Raw genomic sequence first — 17,643 nt, 5'->3', positions numbered from 1 at the left:
TTGCTCATGTACGATAACGGACTATTTAGCTAAGTACCAAAAACAGATTACCGTTGCACAATACACTCTTGTGCCAATGCAAATCAACATCATCAGACAGCTTAACGTTACCTAACAACCAGAGAGGGTCGTGCAGAGTTCGATGTACCGTAACATGGTTCTATGGCGGCATGAATGTCTGGTAACATTTCTGTTATGCGGTCGGTCAACATAATCGATCTCTATAGCTGGACAGCAGACAGTATCATACGTCATGCATTGTCGACTTCCGGTGGACGTAATGGATCGTTGGTCCCACCGGAAGGAAGCGCTGTTTAGCTCCGATGTGCAGGTGTAATTTGGTCCGGTCCTCGTAACCAGGCTATTACCTATAGTCCCACGCTATGGCAGAGTGACACGCAATATCACGTACAATCACGTGTATGTACTGGTGTACTTTGTAACAAGGTTGCCTCGAATCACATCCGGGGCCTAATTACATATCTATATTGATTAAAATATGGCAAAGAAAATTGAAGGATTTTACTTGTTCTGATTTTTTTTATTGCACTGGGCTGAGTGTAGCATACGAGTAATGAGAGGTTTGTTTCCATGACAAGCTACTATAAGTACAATAGTGTACATGTACTCTGGTAATTGCCGTTGGTGAAAGCCATGTATGAATTTAAGTGTCGATTAAGTTTGACACATAATTGATTTCAACGTTGACGTTTTATGTGTTCGTTTGACGTCAATAAACTCACGAAACTTGTAACTTGTTATAGAAGAAAAACGTGTCTTGGTGAAAGGGACGTTGTTTCGTCAATATCGAACTACGAAACAGCGGCTCCACTTCTCAAAGGACAGTGAAACGTCACCGCAACAAGGCAATTGCATATTGTAAGTGAGCTTGAGTTAAACTGGCCCCGTTCATGTGTTCTGTGAGAACACAATTACATGACTACCAAGTAAACCAACACTTGTCTGACGAAAGACGTTAACAAAGCAGTGTGGTACCATATACATATGTAGATGATTGATGGATTTCCATATTCTTGAAATGAACACCGAATGCAAAAGTGTCAAACCTGACACCTACCGACCATTCAATACACCTGTAATTGGAGCGTGATTTACCTGCAGCTCGTGCCAGACACTTGGGAGATCACTTCATTGTCATCAAACACATATCAAAATCATAAATCACAGCTTAATTACCGGTGTCAATATCTATATCTGAACATTACCAGAGTTACAAGGCTTGAAGGTTTTGAAATAATTAGTGAGAAGTGTATAGGGGATAGAATTACATCTCTGGCAGCGATGATAGATGGCCAGCGACAACTACACCAGATTATTGAACAGGTAGCCTTAATATCGTAATCCGAACACAAGAATTGGATAATACTGTAATTGAAATACACGATCAGTAACAAGACACATATAGGCATACAGACCATCACTGAATTAGAAATTATAACCGATGTTATCACGGCGAGGGCGTGCTCGGCTGGGCAGTCCGGCGACACCCGGGCACTAGGCGCGCTTTAATAGAACACGGCGGCTCCCTATCGGAGCTTTGTGTTTGTCTCAATATAGTATTTTGACAGATAAAATCTGACGCCGACTTTTTCAAAGACCACTCATTGGTATTATTGACTGTGAAATAGAATGATACCGTTTAAACGCCGTTTTTACCTGTCTAGTGACGTCAAGCACGTGTCAGTGAGTGTGGTAGATGTCCCGAAACTTTGTAACAATTCAGATGAACGCAAACGGTCATCACTCACAACATGGCTGTATGGCCCATGTCAATAATAAACATGACATATTTAAATACTTATTCTAATAGAAATACTTTTTCAATATTTTGGTTAATACAATGCGATTGGCGGTTTTTATTATGATTAAGATTATTTCCCCCCGAATAATATCGCACAGTCAAAGCGAACACAACACAGTAAGGATTTCTTTGATGTGACCATCGCCTACGTAATACCATTCTTTACATTTGCCTAAGCGTGATGGATGGAACAGTGAGTTTAAAACGAAACATAACCTGGAGGAATGTCGGAGTGATGGCTGTCAGACCTGTAATTAAAGGACCGACCAATCATTAACCTAGTTATCCTCTCAGTTGTTACCCTAGTTATTGCCGGGTACGGGTGTTAGGGTCATTGTCTCCGACCTCAGGTCACACCCCACCCGGTTAGGGATGGGAGTTAGAGAATGAGTCCGCTACAGATGGTTTCTTCTTGGTATGTTGACCTTCACGTATAGCTTACAAAGAGACTACCCGAGCGTGCCCAATGTTACGACCATAACGGCGAGTGATGAGGATGTCGGCACGACTTGGTAGTGGGAGTACTTGGACGGGTGACCACATCAGAGGTTCGAAAGTCGTAACGCACCGATAAAACAACAACGCCGGCAACGTTTGACGTACTAGGGGAGGTTCCATCTAATGCATCGACAACAGACGCCGCCCGACATGAAAGAAACGAAAAGCGTACATCAGAAGTAGTAAAAGACGAGATAAAGCTACTTTGTTTAGCTTTGAAATAAAGAATTCCGCTGTATTAGTGACATTGTTGCTTAGCAGTATCTTTGAGATTTATTATTCAAACAAAAAGACTTCATATTCGAGGGAAAATATATTTTGTTATTACAGAAAATGGCTACCGGAAGTTCGGGAGTAGGATACAATGCCGGATTCTCCATCCATAGACATACTTCGTGGCAGACACCAACGGAAGTAAACATGACGTGATATGCAGATTATTAAAAATCTCAAGGTGAATGCCTGTGACCTTGTCCATAAAAAACTATTTATATGTCCTTACAAACGCCGTACACAGGTAAACAACGCATATTCGTTGTCATTAAGAAAGTTGTCATTTAAGATCGCAGACAGCAATTGCGGTCAGGGCGCGTTACTTCACGTGACAAATGATGGATGGGAAAGGCTTCTTCCCTACATTTTACTAATTTGTTATGCAAAACGAGATAATTGCGGAACAAAAAAAAAACAAATATAGCCAACCATTTTCCCTAATTTCCGAGAAACAGGCCTGACCTTTTTCGTGCTATCTTGAGGTGAAATGTGTTTAATAAATCATTTCAAAATTAACAAAACATCGCTCGGAATCGTGTTTCGGAACCGTATTTTTTAGCGGCTTGAAATTTTGCCGAATGCATAGCGTCTCCGAATTCTAGGCAGCTTCAAATGGCAACTCGGTCAGATTTGTCGGTGGCTTCAAACCGTATCAAATGTATGGCATCTCAGTGAAACTCTCGGTGACTTGAAATCGTGTCGAATGCAAGGCGTCTACATTTTCAGTTACGCGACATGTGTTAGACAGCGTTTGCACTCTCAGAGGCTTGAACACCTTGCAGCGTTTCGTATAAAACCGCAGGAATTTGTATTCAAAAGTCAAACTCTTCAAAATGTACCATCAATGTTGCATGTCACTATACCTCAAGTGTACAAGGTGTTATACTTTCGATCTGTTAAGTCGTCATGCCTTCAATGTTTTTTTTAAAAGTCGTCAAACCTTCAATGTTCAAGGTCGCCATACCTTCAATGTTCAAGGTCGCCATACTTTCAATGTTCAAGGTCGCAATACCTTCAATGTGCAAGGTCGCCATACCTTCAATGTTCAAGGTCGCCAAACCTTCAATATTCAAGGTCGCCATACGTTCAATATTCAAGGTCGCCATACCTTCAATGTTCAACGTCGCCATACCTTCAATGTTCAAGGTCGCCATACCTTCAATGTTCAAGGTCGCCATACCTTCAAGGTTCAAGGTCGTCATACATTCAATATTTTAGTTGGTCATACCATGTATTTTCTAGGTTGTCATATTGTCAGTGCTTAAGTCATCATTTAATTGTTAAAGGTCGGCCTTACTATGACTGTTCAAGGTCGCCTTAACATCAATATAGGTGATATCATCAAGTTTCATGACGGCAAGCCATCAAAGGTTATTATCGCCATACCTTAAATTATCATTTTCGTCGTTCCATCAAAGTCATTATCGTTATGTCATCAATGTTTACTGGTTTTAGGACATTACAACATTTCAGCGATTGTGATGATGCAAGACATCCAAGCAATATTGTTATAGATAAATGCTATAGTACTACCAACGCAGACAATAGCAAAGGAAATCTGTCGACAAGAGCGAAGACGACATGCTTCCAACATGAATCGGCAAAATAGGCGACTCTCTCATACTATCAAAAGATAGTTAGTCCATTCGTCTGTTATTCCGTTCATCAGCGATTTGTGAAGTTATAGCTCTGTTAGCTTTAGTCCGATGCTTGTTGTAGAGAAGTCTGTTGAGAATGTAACTTATAAATTATTTCGTCAGCAGACAATCTGAAGAAGTACATGCATTGCTCCCGGTATACAGCAACGAAACAAGTCACGTGCCAGACTCGTGTTACACCCGTTAATTGACTGGCAGTGATTACGTCCACACACGCAAACACGTCAGACACGCATCAGTCAAAGTCATGTGTTGATACACACTCCAATCCCGTCAAATGAACAATTATTAGTCGGATAACAGGTGCTGAAAATCGCTTTGACGTCACTTCCGGTTCCCTGAACTGTTCCTCACGCAAAACTTGTACTGGGTCGTTTCTTGTTAATTCCTTAAGAAAACTCAATGTACGTTATTATTTAAATAAATTCAAGTACAATGTACTTTATACTGGTGTTAACAGGAACACACAAAGTCTGTAACACAGCCTCTACTCCATCTTGGTGTTCTCTGTAGCGTCCTCATGTGTCTTGTTCCTGTAACATGACATAGTACAAACAGGAACTAATTTGCAGCGTTTTCATTTTGCACAATACCGCTGATAGTGAATGGTTCTAAGAAGGGCAACATGAATTCGAGACAGGGTTTAAATTTCGCCATTTTTAAGACTGCTAATAAACCTCGGCGAAATATGATTCAAAAGGGTTCGTGTTGGGTCAAGAGGTTAAACAGATACCGTTACAAGCTTCGGGTTGCCCATTCGACAGGCACTTATGGACTATTTTATCGTCTATTGTTGTCTATAACAAAACCCTAACTATGACGATAAGCGGGAAACTTAGGGATGACTGAGAGATTGGAGAAAGGTGTAAGAAACGGAATAGGGATAAGTAAAATAAGAGAGAAAATGGGGCGCGGTGGGGGATGTTGGAAGATATGGGAGGATATGGGCAATGACAAGGTGGAGGAGGATAAGTGGAGGTCTGGCAGAAGTGTCTATACACAGTTAGGATTGTCTGTATATATATTATTTAATTCATCCCATGGTAAGCGTACACGTCTCTGCAATTATCTTTGATACTGAGCTCGTGTTTTCAAATTGAAAACACAGACCCCAGATGACGTGCGGGTCGCTTACATCTCCAGAAAGGTCAGGCTGCTGTGGTTGACCTCATTACAACGTCACATATTTTAAATGATCATTCTTTCAAACTGTTTTATGTTTTGTAAATCTAGAAATTGTGTTCACGCCTCACTTGATACTTCTACACGAAAGTGAGAAAGGTCATTGTTTCATATTCTTAGATAAAAAGCCACGTCAATATAATGTCAGTCCCCAGTCGTTCTGGCTGGCTCGGTATTATGAGGTTCTCCGGCTGTAACTATTACTAAATAAATACTGTATCGTTAATAACGTCAGAAAATATAATGACGTCAATCTCAATTTAACAGAATTACTTCCCTTGTTCCATTCCGAGGGCGATGGAACTAGTAGGTAGCTACCTATTCTATGAAAAGGCAAATGGCAAAAGGTCGACTTTTCTGGAAAAAACATTGAATATGATATGCTACAATACATTTGACCCTCAGCTTGCCGGAATTCGACTCAATCAGTCTAAAGGATACAGAGGGCTAGACATGGCCCGACGTCCCTTTGACATGATTGCCAGTTGATTATTTGACCCTTCCCGACTTCGGGCCCCTTCCATGACTACGGGCCCCTTCCATGACTACGGGCCCCTTCCACGACTACATGTCATTAGTCATGGGAGGGGTTATAGTCGAGAGGGGTTAAATAATCAACTGACAATAATTTTGTAGTGACGAAGGTCCGTCCGTGTCGAGCCCCGGTGTCCAAAGACAGAACAAGATCACCTTCACTCCATATATTCATGATTTCAACTGAAAAGGACGATCTAGATTACTTGTAATCGGACAGACTCACTCTGACGTATCTCGCTGCGTTCTACAGACATTAACACGATATCTGGCACGGAGAACTACAAATACTAGGGTGTATGGTTCGCATGCACTTGTGCTATAATGCTCTAATCATAACCCACTCGACTCATTCATACTTCAAACGCAAGCAACTATTTTGGTAGTGGCCGACAAGGTGTCGAACTTCGCTTTACCAAAACCTTTCTGTAGACTATTGCACTGTTTAATCGGAGTTAGAGAGACAGAGCCGCTCACGAGGGCAACACATCGCGTGCGAGGATATCATGGATCCTGCGACATTTCTCATTAAGCTCAAACTAATTGATCACATCCGAGATATAGCCGAATATTTCGTCCTGTACATATACGGTAGAGAGCGCTCCGATTGATAGTGTGTTGTGACGTAATTAAATTCCATGTTTTCAGTGAATTTAACAATTGTCTACACGCCAACAATAGATAAACCCGCTATTGGCTCTTGTTGTAATGTTTTTCTACTGACACTCGGCAAAGGTCACGTCAAGGTCGCCAAGGGAGACGTGTGATTACACGACTGACTGAAAAATAGATATATATTGCTGAGATTTCGGTACGATCATATTTCAGCGAAACTCTTAGATGGAAACCCTGAACATAGGGCCGCAGAGTGGTGCTCTTCCAGACAAACACTCATCATGCGTCAGGTTTTGACGAGGAAGTATTTGAAATCAGATCTAATGATACCGGAAACGGATCCGTCCGATATTGATACATCATTGATTAATCATATACATACGTATGTAACAATATACGTACGTCCTTTTCTGTTGGAAAAGTACTATCATCTTACTTCGGCGAATTGGAGGGTTCCCGATATCACCGAACGGGAACAAGGACACGGATGTGCTTGAATCGGGTCTAATCATACCGAAAGTAGATCTGTCCGAGACTGGTACATCTATCCCTGGCGATGGGAGACGTTACAATAGCTCTTGATTACAGTATTATATATGATCATTCAAAGTATATCACAAAAGCAGTTAAATTAAGGAATATCCTTACTTCCATGATTTGCCAGCACCCAAATTAATACATTATTTCAATTGAGATATTTTTTTGACGCTATGATGTTGAGTTATTTTTTACCATTTCAGGTTAGGGAATGTGTTATTTTTTTGTTCAGTGAAGATAACAAATCAATGTTATGGCCCTAAAGTAGATCATTTTAACGCTATCGGCGCAGTATTGGTATCGTTAATGGTTGATCTCTCGTCTACATTTGTGGTCGCTGCCGCAGGGACCTGGTAATGTATTACAGCTATATTTGGAGTTCAGATTTTACAAGTTTTATGGGTTTAGATCAACTTTTGGTAAAAATGCCACCCCAATGCAGTACCAAGTCCCTGTGATCGTTGTAACAGTCTAGACGTCCTGAACCTATTGTCACATGGCTCATAGATTAACGACAACAATACAACAAGTAACCGTGCTAATTAAGAAATAGCAAAATTCTAACTATAATAAAACTTTGGAATATTTGGAACAATTTTCCATTTTAAGAGTTTTTAGCTTGATCTGCTTTGGCCTTTAATCTGTTCGACTTGTATTGATTGGTTTGAAAGCCCCGCCTTGGACTCTTAGTATATATTGGGAACCGTTGCACTTTCCGTTAATGAGTATTTTCTCGACGTCGACATTCCCGTTGTCAGTTTATGTTGAGCTGTTGGTTGGCTGTTGGAAGGTATACGCCCACTCCTCCTTTTCTACACTTTGTCTTGGATGAGGTCTCCAAGACACCACTGGCTGTGATCAGAATAATGTTAGTGTCGTGGTTGTAACATTGCAGTAAGATTTACTTTTCATAATGAGGAGATCGTGTTTTCAGAGGTTTTTTTCACACTTCGGCACAGTGTTTTTAAGTAATGGGTCCTTTTCGTTTATGTGGAACAACCGGTTCGTCTGTTTTAAAATGTAACAATTTCGGGTTTAAATCCTGGCGGACCTCGAAAAGTTTATGCAGGCCTTGCACTGCTTTGAGGTAACTAGACCGAACTTATTTCATAATCGAACAAATCTGGTCCAACCGGTTTAACCGTTTGGATCGCGATAAACGAAACGAGAAGTTTTGTTAAAAACTCTACTTCTGCCACTTGTTGTAAAGAAGAAGAGATTGCATAACCTTTCTGATAAATAAATCACCATTTGATAGGACTGACACCTATATTGCTGAATGGTTGCGATATTAGAAATTAAACAAACCTACAACGGTTATTGAACCGAACGTGTGAATTTGAAAATTGTTATAACAGCTTACGAGAGAATATCTACTGATTTATATCACAGCGTAAACAAAATGATGACGTATTTGTCGTAAATATGCTACTTTCTAAGGAATATGTAAATAAAATGTTATGCATAATCTGCTATACTGGCACTTAACAATGTTTTATTCAACACAGTACGAGAAATATTTAGAATGAACTTATTATAGGAGAATGTATTACTTGAACTTGTGTACGATATGACTAGAATTCCTTACAGTGTTAAGATTAACGTGTGCTTATGTTGGTTACTTGGACCCTTTGGTGACTACTGTAATATTTGTGTGAATTGAGAACAAATTGTCGATTCATTAATGAAAACGGAAGATGAAAGTAAAATCGACCGATCAAATGTAATTTGCATAATGTAATCGCCAGTGAGTTGGGAATGAATTCAATCACCTACTGGAATGTCAGTCATTATCTAAATACAGAATAAAAATCAGATACATAATTCTGTACGAGCACCCATCATTCACGTGCAGCTGGAGACTTGACATGACCCAGTAACATTTGTTTGTGAGAATCCTCCCTTCGATTTGATAGCAAGCCCGGTCACACCACGAACGTACGTGTGTTATATACTAACAGATTAATCGATACTGTTTGTGATCGATCCGGACTGACGTCAGTGATCGGCCAATGTCTCCTATCCATCACACCTGAGCTGACGCTTCACACCTGACGTCTGTTGTGGCGTCATCACAAAGCCATGAAGATGTTTGTTTTTGCTATACTACCTCGCGGTAACTTCAAAGAAATATTTGCCCCCGGGGTTGCTGGTTGATACGTGTGCTGCCCCTGGGTTTTGTTGATATGTACGCTTTCGTGTTTTCTTTCCTCGTCAGCTGTCAACATTTTGTATTTATAAAATGATCAAACAATCAAAATTTTTAAGTCCAAATATGTCCAAGTATGTAATAGTTATAACCAAGGAATTATAGAAGTCAATGTTATAACTGACTAAAGTACTGACAGGTATGTGGCTTCATCAGTTTATCGTAGCCTCCGATAATTGGAATTCATAAGAGCTCCACAATGTAGGCACATTAACTCGAAATTCCGAAAGTTCTGGCCGAAATATCACCAAAACTTTGAGTCCCTTTAAGCTTTCTTTGAACTCATGTGTCTTTATGATACAGTCTATGGGAAATTATATTTGTTTAGAAAGGCTCTAAGTTTTGACAAGATAAACAAACGGTCTACTTCTGGTCCTACAGCTAGCGCTTTGTATTCCATGCACTACAGTCAAAGGTGGTATCATCTGGTGTAGGGGAGGCAATTCAAGTTATTTTTCAACCTCTTTGTACTATTCAATTCAAAAGAAATAAAAGTACATTTAAAAATAACAAAATTCGACTGATTTCATTGTTAATATTCCGTTAGCTTTATTTACACACTCGGAGGAGAGAGAAGATCGTTCTTGTAAATGGCACCGACCATTTGCTCCTTGTTACACCACAAGTATAGCTGAATACACAGTCTCACAATTTTACTTTGTAGTTAACCGTGTTCTCTTGTTCCAGCTAAAATTGGCTCCATACGATTTAGGTTTAAATGTTGCTACCTGCTTCTTCTCTATGTAGTATGACCAGCCTGACAGAATTAAGAAAACAATTAACTTAATAATGTACAGACCACATAAATCTTAGGAAATAAAAAGATGTAAATAATTGTTTTAATCAGCTGTTTTAAAGAACATTTAACCTGAGTTTCATTATGTTAAATGGTTTCAGATTAAAATCAGGAGCATACAATTTCCTTTTTTTCAAGTGCTAGCTCAAAGACAGATTTTGCAAAAATTCAAGCTATATAATTGTGTTCATACTGAATATTGAAAAAATTGACTAGCCCAGATATAAAACTTGCTAGGCCAAGGCATTAGGGCTGTGGAGTTGTAATTATAAATAAAAACAGAGTATGCGTAGGTATTCAGATTTACTAGCACATGTTCAGCACCATTAAATAGAGAATAATATATGCCTTTTTCCATATCACACTCAGTATCAACCCGAGACTCTAATATCAGCCCGAGGGCCGAAGGCACAAGGGCTGATATTGGTCGAGGGTTGATACTGGATGTGATATGGAAAAAGGCATGTTTTATTCTGTTTATTACATACCTACTAATAAAATACGGATGTATCTTCTATCTTGATATCTATTTTTCTTTTGAATTTTTGAAAAACGAAAAATTTCCAAAAGGGGTGTGATACAGGTTTTGCGGGCTGATACGGAGAGGGCTGATACAGGTTTTGGGGTGTGATACGGCCCGGGCTGATATGGATTTTTGACGTATCGAATATACAAAAAAACCGTATTTATTAGTTATATAAGTACGAATAAATGACAATAGAACTACCGTAATCTATCTATAAGCACCCCATTTTATAAGCTCCTTTACCTTTTTGTAATGTCAGTGTACATATCTCATTTTTTCACAGTAGTTTACCCAATGACTTGAAAGCAGTGTTATCATTATTTATTTTGAGAATTTTGGAAGCTTCATCAATTATTGTATTTTTGAAAATACTTACTTCCGGGTAGGTCAAAATGTCAATCAGTGTTTTTGATACTGATAACAAACAAATGGTTACTTTTCCCCCACTTCATTCAACAAATTCAGCAAGAGCAATAGATTTCATGCAAAAAGTAGATTAACAAAAATGGTTCAAAAATGGTTTATGGAAAAGAAATGAAATTAATTACATTAAAATATATCACTAAATCTACTGCTTTCATATTTCTATCCAAAAAGCAGTTTCTTTAAAAAGAGGGAAAATAGCAAACCATTTAAATTTCTGAGTGAGAAAAATATCATCAACTTTCAAATGCTCACCATTTTTCTCACAAAAAGTAGCGGCATCTTCAGCGTTGATAAAATCTACATTCAAATTAGACAAAGGATCCGCCCTGAAAGTGAAAAATAACTTTAATTAATTACCGGTATCAATCAAAAGTCTGAAAAAAACAACAGTTTTCAAGTTCAAATGTAAGCTGAATACCATTGATTAGATTATCAAACTCAGTTTAAACCCAAATTTTGAGTTAAATTTGTTTTTCAACAATTTAAGAAGCTAAGTGCCCAGGCCTTAAACAATAATATGTAGCAATAAGACATTTTTGTTAATCACAGAATAGTCATTAGAACAATCTTCCATAAGCAGCTGTTTTTTTCAATACTGTAAATGAAACAGTCATCTTGGGCCATTGATCTCCAATTTTGTAGTGATTGTGTCAGAACTGTAATGTATTTAATGAACATCACACCTGTGTCATTTTCTAGCTCACAATGGACCAAGTCTTGTTTGGTAGGTTTATATCACCCTGAAGTAAATCAAAGTTGAGAGATTTTCTTTGAAAACAATATTTCCATGTTAACGAAAAGAAGAATTGTGATGTCCAGAAGTTAACTACTAAATATTGCTTATACTTATATTTAGTACTACACGTTTATCAAGAGAACAGTAAAAAAAGTCAGCTATTTAGCAATCAATATCCTCTTTTAAGTTTAAAACATTACTTCCAAATTTCTAACAAAAGCTGATTATATTGTAACAATGTGAAAATATTGATGTTTTAATAAAGGCTGTGATAAAATGTTTTTAAATTAAATTAATTGTTGCGCTGCGTATATCGTGCTGTTTGCGTATACATGTGCTGTGTACGATCACTGTGCCGTCTACCTGGGTTGTTTTTGTACACATGAGTATGTTGTCACATGTCACTTGTCTTACCTTGTTACGTCCATATAAGGTAATTGTTCTAAATAAAGGTGTTACCTCGTTTTCGTTAGTGGTCAGTCCAGTTGTCTTTGTTACATGTTTTGGCGCGTTTTTTTTAGTATTCATTCATAGACAGAGCTAAAGGGTGGATGTAATTTATATCCAGAAGTTTGAAGTCTTGAAGTCTTTCTCCAGATCTTGTAAGTACACATTTAGATGTGACAAAGTCTTCTTCTGTAATTGGTTTATGTTAAATTATAATATTAATGAGATTTTGAATAAAGTAGCATTAATTATATTGTGAAATTGTACTTTTTATAAAATTAACAGAATCTTTATCTTACGTACATGTATAATTAATCGATACATAGATAGCTCTTTTTAAAGTAATGTATATATGTTTTTATCAACATGATGTAAATTGGTATTTACATGTCTCTTTTACAGAGATGATAGTTTTCGATTGAGAACGCGCGAATACAGATCTTCATTCGTGTAAACCCCCGACCCATAGTTGGGGTAGGTATTTTAATATTGTATGTGATAATGTAAACAAGCGATAATTGATGAGGATAATTGTATTCAATATAATTATGTATAAGTAATTTGTGTAAGTAATTTCAACTATTGATTATGATGAAGTCAGTCATTGTAAAGTTATTCCTATTTTTGAATAACCTATTGTGTGTGAACGGATCAAATATGTATGCACCGAATGTGCATGTAAGGAATTATATATGTGAGCGCTGTGTTTCATTATGTAATCGATTGTATTGTGTCTTTGTAGGTTTTTTTGATTATGTTCCACATATTGTGGGAATAAACCGGTAAACAAGAAATCTGCGTCGACCTTGACTTTTCATTCAACTTTACAATATTCTGATTGTAGTTATTGAATTGACACTTACGTAGACACCCAGCCCATACATGGGTTTTCCCATCTCTCCCTGTTGTCAAACTCTATACTCCAGCGATTGGTGTTGAAACTTCCAGACTGCATGGCATTTCTTGCTGGACTGAATATCCTGACGTGCCTCGTTTTGATATGCTCCTCTGGTACACCCGACAATGAGGACAGATCAGTCTGTACAAAGGGAGGTAACACTCAGATATATACATGGCATGTTAGGAAATCTATAACTGAATATCTGGATACTGTATTGCTGGTAAAATGCGTACCGTACCGTATACTATGGTAATCTACAGATTTTACTGAATTCATCAACTAAAAAAACCCACAGTTTTCCACACAGAAACTTAGGGTCTAGGATTTATATCAGGTATCAAGGACAAAAATCTGATGTCAAGGACAAAAAATCCTTCTTCTAACAAAACAAATAACTTCCAAAAATTATAAAATCTAGATCCAGAACAAACTTAATCAAGAGTTTTACCCATTCATGTTGTATCTTAAAAAATCCCTGAAGGACCACAGATATTTACAAAGGTTCTATAAACTGTAAAGGTAGGATTTTACTTACAATTGTTCAATGATATAGAACAACAGCATTTAACATTTTGAAATCCGTAGGTGATATATCAACTAATAAAATAACTTAAATATGGAGATTACAATTTGTAATATGAGTTTCACCATCTGAAGTTAAACTTTTATTAATTAAACCTTCAGCGAAATGAACTTACAGTTTCTTTGACAAGAATACGTAATTCAGCCTCTTCTGCTGGAGTAATTACAATATTCTTTGTGTCTTCCGTCCATTCTATAGGGCTCAGACCCTCACTTCTTATTTCTGAGCAACTTCGACTGAAAAGGACACACAGCAGCAATCATTAGACAAGCAAGCTACTCACAATGTTCTGGTTCGTCTGGCTATTCTATAGGAAGCACTGGAATGTATGGTGTCCTTCTATTTTTTTCTGTGAATTTCCTTGGTTATTTTAAGTTATTGTTACTGCTGTGTAAAACAAGTTTTGTGATTTAAAAAAATATAGTTGATACAAACATCAAGATGATTTTGTAAACATTTTCTCCAAATACGATTCCATCTTTTTTGACCATAGCAGTATCACAGTATATATACATCATACAAAAATAATATATGCAGCTGCTGTAAAAAGACAGGCATTGAAACTGTTCAATGACAACGAACAGATTGAAAAAGCTGTCTTTGAAGTGTAAAGGAAGTAATTGCAAACTGACCAGTTAACATTATAGACTAAACATTGTTGTTAAACAATGTCAAGCCCATATTGCTGGTCAATTTTGCGCTTCTTCATTTATTCAGCAAATTTCACCTTAAGGTTTAATAAGCCCCTTGATAGAGGCAACCGTATATCATATAGACTCCATAAATTGCAACCCTTAACATTGATAAGTCATTCAAAGATCCCAATTAAAAAATATGAATTCAAACATGTGATTTGGATATTATATAGAGGGTACACATTGAGTAAAAAGATTGTTGAATATGGTGGAATATAACTCATATTTATCTTACAGTCTGTGTGTTTATACAATGATCTGAGAGTAGAATAACACAGCGTTTTGTGGCAGAAACATGTATCTCAATGATATCAAATTTATTGCAAAGACCCAACATTGTTTTGCTGAATTTTTCATTGTTTCTTTATAATAGAGTATATATATATATATAGGTTCTTTAAATTAACGACTTTAAATATTGAGAGTAGCAGTATTGCATTAACTTATATTAATTAATCACGGACTATATGTGCGTAAGCATATTGCACGAAGTCTGCCTCACGCCAAGTGATGAAGACAAACTTATCGCTGTCAATGTTCAAAACCATAGGCCTACGTTTCTTCGTGACGGTTCTATGGTTGACGTTTATAGTGAAAGTTCAGCCATAGTCAGACCATCCAAATAGCGATAACTGGACATTGGGAGAACGAAATATTTTCGGACACTGTGACAGATCTTGTTTTGGTTTCATGACCTGGACACGCGACGGTGTGACGTCGAAACGATATCGAGCGTCTGTAGCAATTTTGCCTGAAACTAGCGTTCAAATATTTAAGTATCATCTTTTTTTTAATATTGCCTTAATAACCCCCTTTCCGCATATCCTCACAAAGTCACCATTATTTGTCGGATGTTGACAGCGGACGACGTAAACAAAACAGCATGTGGCAAAAAGCGTGTGGAAAAAGTCGTCCCGGTCAAAGTTCATCTTCTCGACCAATCAAAACTCTTGAAGGACATAAATGTGTGGAATATAACTCATATTTATCTTACAGTCTGTGTGTTTATACAATGATCTGAGAGTAGAATAACACAGCGTTTTGTGGCAGAAACATGTATCTCAATGATATCAAATTTATTGACCCAACATTGTTTCGCTGAATTTTTCATTGTTTCTTTATAATAGAGTATATATATATATGGGTTCTTTTCCCTAAAAATATGGTAAAAATTGATAATTGTAATTATTAAAGAAATGACTTCACTTTTCCTTGCTAATCCACCTACTTCAATACTTTATCATATTGAAGATCATGTCGATGTTTTGGGTGTGTTTATGTACAGGAGAAGGGAGTGGGAACAGAGCTAGTCGTGTAGAGAGGAGAGACGACTTTTGAAGGCTTCAAAAGTTTCGGATGAGACCAGGTCTGGCGGGAGGTTGTTCCAGTCTGGGCAGAGACGTATATACATTACAGAGATTGGAAACTTGCTCCTGACCTTCGGTTCGCTGCATTCAATAATATTGTCATGTTCAAAACATGATTATGCCATGAGAAAATCAACGTAATATTAAAACCAAAGCTAGCTGAGGTTTCCATGCGGTTTGGGAGTGCTCCATTGTATGTTAACTTGAATAATTGTGTTTGCACCAAAAATCGAAAGATTGTGCATGGCTGTGTTTACATATCACTCAGTAATGACTGAAAAGATTACCGTAGGTATCACTAACACCTTATTTGTTCATTTCATTATTTCAAAAAAGTCTTCATAACTTTTATTTCATAATATTTCTAACCAGCCTCATAATATTAGCACTTATCTTACAATATTTGAAAAGTTCAATAATTCAGCTCTGAAAATAAACAAGTTTTCCTCTTTCCACTGCCTGAAAGCGAGCTTTTGTGAGATCTGCGTGGGTTGCCTGCAATCTCTGTAATATATATACGTCTCTGGTCTGGGACAGTTAAAATCTCCATACTTAATATCCAATCCCTCCCATTCAAAACACAAATCTTTCCACCTTGCGTTCCAAAGTCATCCATCTATGTGCTCCTAGTTTTTGAAAGAGCTTTGTGTGTTTTTATTTCACTTTAATCCCCATTTCAGTATAAGAACACCGGTCTCTGCACTTAAAAGTGTCTTCAACCGACAACAAGAGTCTTCAAGTGACAACAAGCGTCTTCAGACAAAATCTTTAAAAATACTGAATAAAGTAAGCGACATCAGAAGATATGTTGTTATTATGACTATAATACACCTCTGTATCAATTTGATATTTGATAAAATGACCGAGTTATGATGAATTGAATTTTTACGATCGCGGCGTGGCACATGTGTGTATTAGCTTGAAAAGTGTAGAAAGCATCGCCAGATAATGTCATTACAATTACCCGCTAAAGTAAGCGACATCAGAAGATATGTTATTAGTTAGAGACTTTTATTGTACATGGTAACTGTTACCGAAATGCCAGATTTTCTACCCATATGCGCCGTTGTCTTCAACCTGTTATTCTTTATTATTGACTACATTTATCTCGCTATGGAACTTTTTAATAACTAAAGTACAAGTGAAATATATCCAAGTTATGGATTCCTATTTTCTCTATCTCTGAATATGACTTATAATTGATCAGGGGGTTGGAATTCAGGATGAGCAACAGCATATTTTTACTCATTCGTATGTTCGCATCACAGTAACACTTATTTCATATCGTACACAACTGGGGAAATGGGCGCTGAAGGATAAGCATTTGTAAAACCGGGCTTGGCTACAGCCTACAGTACACCACAGAAGACTGTTTGACTTTGAAACGACATTTATGTGGGGGAAATGGCACAATGCTATCAGAATGGCACGTATATATGGTATACCATGTCAAACATATGCTTAACGGATACAATTCATGATAATATTTGATTGGATAAACAATGTGCATGGTTTCTCACCTCGGAATTACCATGGGAAGGAGACGTTTAGCACACCAGCTTCTCACAGCCAGAGAAGCCATATTTGTTTTGAGAGCTCTCCTACTAACGAAGGGAAATAACTCTATTGTGTTGATGGGGTTTCCATACCTAGAAATAAGTTCCGAAAAGTTAAATCCGATCTAAATTAAAACTAAATGGATATAAAATATGAGAATTAAGCACATTTCTTTTCCGTTGGTCCGTCTTACATCTTGGTTCAATCTTGTTTTGTATTAGATACAGACCATTTTATCTATATTTTCCGCTTCACTGACTTTGGTTAGACTTTTAGTTAAG

The 17,643-nt window shown here is 37.4% G+C and overlaps 1 protein-coding gene across 1 annotated transcript; it reads right to left on the bottom strand.

Moving 5' to 3' along the window:
* Positions 1-9,852: 9,852 nt before the first annotated feature.
* LOC110445591 (NADH dehydrogenase [ubiquinone] iron-sulfur protein 4, mitochondrial-like) lies at positions 9,853-17,420 on the bottom strand. The gene is made up of 5 exons (XM_021490269.1): positions 17,326-17,420; positions 13,859-13,979; positions 13,123-13,298; positions 11,329-11,402; positions 9,853-10,085 (listed from the first exon to the last, which is right to left on the bottom strand). Exons 1-5 carry the CDS (start codon positions 17,385-17,387, stop codon positions 9,982-9,984), a joined length of 537 nt encoding a protein of 178 aa, XP_021345944.1. The 5' UTR covers positions 17,388-17,420; the 3' UTR covers positions 9,853-9,981.
* Positions 17,421-17,643: the final 223 nt, after the last annotated feature.

The sequence above is a fragment of the Mizuhopecten yessoensis genome, unplaced genomic scaffold, assembly GCF_002113885.1.
Source record: "Mizuhopecten yessoensis strain PY_sf001 unplaced genomic scaffold, ASM211388v2 scaffold2329, whole genome shotgun sequence".
NCBI lineage: Eukaryota > Metazoa > Mollusca > Bivalvia > Pectinida > Pectinidae > Mizuhopecten > Mizuhopecten yessoensis.
The sequence above is the reverse complement of the archived record's forward strand: the minus strand, read 5'-3'. Positions and strand labels throughout refer to the sequence as shown.